The sequence below is a fragment of the Mesitornis unicolor genome, unplaced genomic scaffold (assembly GCF_000695765.1).
Source record: "Mesitornis unicolor isolate BGI_N332 unplaced genomic scaffold, ASM69576v1 scaffold34857, whole genome shotgun sequence".
NCBI lineage: Eukaryota > Metazoa > Chordata > Aves > Mesitornithiformes > Mesitornithidae > Mesitornis > Mesitornis unicolor.
In genome coordinates this window covers 1,907-5,309 of record NW_010197657.1, presented here as the reverse complement: position 1 = coordinate 5,309, position 3,403 = coordinate 1,907, and the positions used below count along the sequence as shown (strand labels likewise).

Here is a 3,403-nt window from a genome sequence, read left to right as displayed (position 1 = left end):
GGGGGGGGGTGTGTGGCAGAGCCCCGCACTGCTCCATGGGGGCTGCAGCCCCTCTCCCTGCCCAGCTGGGCTCCCTCAAGTCTCCAGAGCTGTGTGTGGTACATGGCCAGCTGCCCTCTGGGGACTGCTCCAAGGCAGCAGGGACCCCCCTCCCGGGGACCTCCTGTGGGGGCTTTGTCCCGAGTGGGTAAACAAGTCCCAGCCTGCTGGGCATCGTCTGGAGCCGCAGCAAATCCAGGGACAGTCGGGGTCCAAAGTGCAGTGCCGGTTTTTGGATTAAAATCGCCCAAACTTGCCCAATTCCCCAGGGGTTCCAGGCGGTTGTTTGATTTGTTTTGAGGCAGTTATTTGATTCGTTTCCGTTGCTTGGAGTGAAAGCCAAAATGCGAGTGTCACGTGGTGCAACAGGACCATCCCTGGGGACACAGAAATGCAGGGACATGGTAGTCCTGGGGATAAAGGGGCACAGAATCAAAGGATCATTTGAGTTGGAAGGGACCTTAAAGATCATCCACAGTCCTAGAGCTGTGGGATCACATATTGTGTTACAGGCAGCCAAAAATGCCCCCACAGTGATGCCCAGGCCCAGCAGACCCCCATGCTGCTGGAGTCAGGCTGTGACAGGGTGGTGGCACAGCCACCAAGTGAGGGGTGTGCATCCATGTCAGGATGCAGAGGCCATGGCATGCTCCGATTCATCATCTCTCGGCACTGGACCCCAGAATGATCCTGCAAAGCCACCTCAGCCCTGGAGTGGAGGGTGACACCTGGGGTCTGCAGCATCTCCCTGTGTCACCCCCTGTTGTCCCTTGCCTGGGATTCCCCCCAATGGCAATGTCCCCTGCCTCTGTAGAGCGCATCACGCAGACGGTGGAGATCACCAAGCACGTGGTGGACATCGAGGAGAAGGGAGTCAAGCTGCGCCTGACCATTGTGGACACGCCGGGCTTCGGTGACGCTGTCAACAACACTGAGTGGTGCGTCCCATGGCGGAGGTGGCAGTGCAGTGCTCTGAGGGTGGGATGCCCACAGCAATGCTGAACCATGGGAGGTGTTGAGCTGGGAGTCCAGGGAAAGCCCCAGGGGTCCCACAGGGACTCTGATGGTCACCTCGCTGTCCCTGCAGCTGGAAGCCAGTGGCTGACTACATTGACCAGCAGTTTGAGCAGTATTTTCGTGACGAAAGCGGCCTCAACCGGAAAAACATCCAGGACAACCGCGTCCACTGCTGCATCTACTTCATCTCGCCCTTTGGCCATGGGTATGGGCAGCCCCTGCCCACACAGCTGGGATGGGGGTTGCTAGGGAAGGAGTGTGGTAGGATGGTGCTCACTGAGTCCCCCTCCGCAGGCTCCGGCCCCTGGATGTGGAGTTCATGAGAGCCCTGCACCAGCGAGTGAACATCGTGCCAGTGCTGGCCAAGGCTGACACCCTGACCCCCACCGAGGTGGAACGCATGAAGAACAAGGTAAGGGGAGTCTGGCTCAGCCTGGAGCCCTCCCAGTGGGTCCCTGGGGGTGGAGGTGCCCTGGGGGCTGGAGGCTCTCTCCATCCCCTGCCTGGGCTCTGCCATGGAGCATCCTCCATGCTGTAGACGACCATGTTGCCCAGGTGGCCACCACAGACACATCTCCTGGGTGCTCGGCTGGGAGCTGGTGGGAGGTGTCCATGACATCTAGTCTGGCAGAGACAGGCTTTTGTGGGTCCTTGGGGGACACCAGGGCTGTGTGGTGCTTCCCACCCCCTTTCCAAGGACCAGAGCTCTCTCTCAGTGGGGCTGTCTGCCTCCAGATCCGGGAGGAGATCGACCAGTATGGCATCCGCATCTACCAGTTCCCCGAGTGCGACTCGGATGAGGATGAGGAGTTCAAGCTGCAGGACCAGGCACTGAAGGTGGGTCTGGCTCCTCCATCTCCATCCGTGGGGGGACAGAGCCTCATGGCCAGGAGGATAAGTCATCCTGGGGGACCCTCAGGACTCTTGGGCTGTGCAAGCAGCCCCAGCACAGTGGGGCTGGTACATAGGTTGATGCCTGTAAGAAAGCTGGGGAAGAACTGTTCGCTAGGGCATGTAGTGATAGGATGAGGGGTAGTGGTTTTAAACTAGAAAAGAGTAGATTTAAGATGGCTATTAGGAAAATGTTCTTCGATATGAGGGTGGTAGATCACCGGCACAGGTTGCCCAGAGAGGTGGTGGAGGCCTCATACCTGGAGATATTCAAGGTCAGGCTTGATGGGGCTGTGAGCAACCTGATCTGGTACCAATGTCCCTGCTCACTGCAGGGGTTGGACTGGATGAGCTTTAAAGGTCCCTTCCAAACCAACACATTCTATGATTCTATATCACACTACGTGGATGTGTCACCAAGACCCCACAGGTGTCACCTGCAGTTTGGTGGGATGGAGGTGGGGTAGACAAACCCATGCCATGACCGCTGCCACCCCAGCTGGGGCTCTCCTGGGTATCTTGGCAAGTGGGTGCTGGATACAGCTGAGGAGATGTGTGTGGAGGGACATGGGTCACAGTGGGCAGGACCGAGCCTTGCTAATCCCTGCCATCCTCTTGCAGGAAAGCATCCCCTTTGCTGTCATCGGCAGCAACACGGTGGTGGAAGCCAAAGGCCGGCGTGTCCGTGGGCGCCTCTACCCCTGGGGCATCGTGGAAGGTAATGCTGGGCTGTGTCCCCCATGTCCCACCAGCGCTGGGGGAACCGGGACATTGCCCCATCTCCATGTTACTCAGCCTGGGGTGGCTGGGGGGGGGAGCACGGGCGGCTGGTTGTGGCCCCCTGACCCCAGTCTACCCCACAGTGGAGAATCCATCCCACTGTGACTTTGTGAAGCTGCGGACGATGCTGGTGAGGACCCACATGCAGGACCTCAAGGATGTGACAAGGGAAACCCACTATGAGAACTACCGTACCCAGTGCATCCAGAGCATGACCCGCATGGTGGTGAAGGAGAGGAACCGCAAGTATGGGGCCAGGAGTGGGGTGCCAGGCTGTGGGGCTGTGGGGGCTGTGCTTCATGTCAAATTGGGGTGACCTCAGCCGATTGTGAGTGGTGATCTCAGGGGGCTGGGGTTGTACGTGGGTCCATGCTGGGCAGCATGGTGGTGGGTCTCAGTGTGGTGGAGAGGGGGCCCTTCCTGTGCCATTGGGCTGGGGCTGGCTAGGGGTGGGGATGCTCTGGCAGTGGTGGGGAGACCCTGCATCCCCCCTGGGCCTGGCTGAGGGAGGATGCTTGGGCAGGATGGGGGACCTGCATCCCTCCTGGCTGGGGGGATATCTCTGGCAGTGAGGGGGATCCTGCGTCCTTGCAGGCTCTGGGGCTGGAGCAGGAGCCAAGCAAGTGGCTCTGCCGCCGGTACCAGCTTTAGCCACCCCAAGATGCTGGGGGGAGCC

The 3,403-nt window shown here is 59.7% G+C and overlaps 1 protein-coding gene across 1 annotated transcript in view; it reads left to right on the top strand.

Moving 5' to 3' along the window:
* The window catches only part of LOC104544111 (septin-4-like), a gene marked incomplete at both ends in the record, with an annotated part of 5,798 nt that overhangs the window by 725 nt on the left and 1,670 nt on the right, over positions 1-3,403 (top strand). Inside the window, 6 exons of the mRNA XM_010188874.1 lie at positions 854-977; positions 1,127-1,261; positions 1,351-1,468; positions 1,792-1,893; positions 2,569-2,665; positions 2,811-2,973. Of these exons, the coding sequence (XP_010187176.1) occupies positions 854-977; positions 1,127-1,261; positions 1,351-1,468; positions 1,792-1,893; positions 2,569-2,665; positions 2,811-2,973 (739 nt within the window). The remainder of the gene's footprint in view (positions 1-853; positions 978-1,126; positions 1,262-1,350; positions 1,469-1,791; positions 1,894-2,568; positions 2,666-2,810; positions 2,974-3,403) is intronic.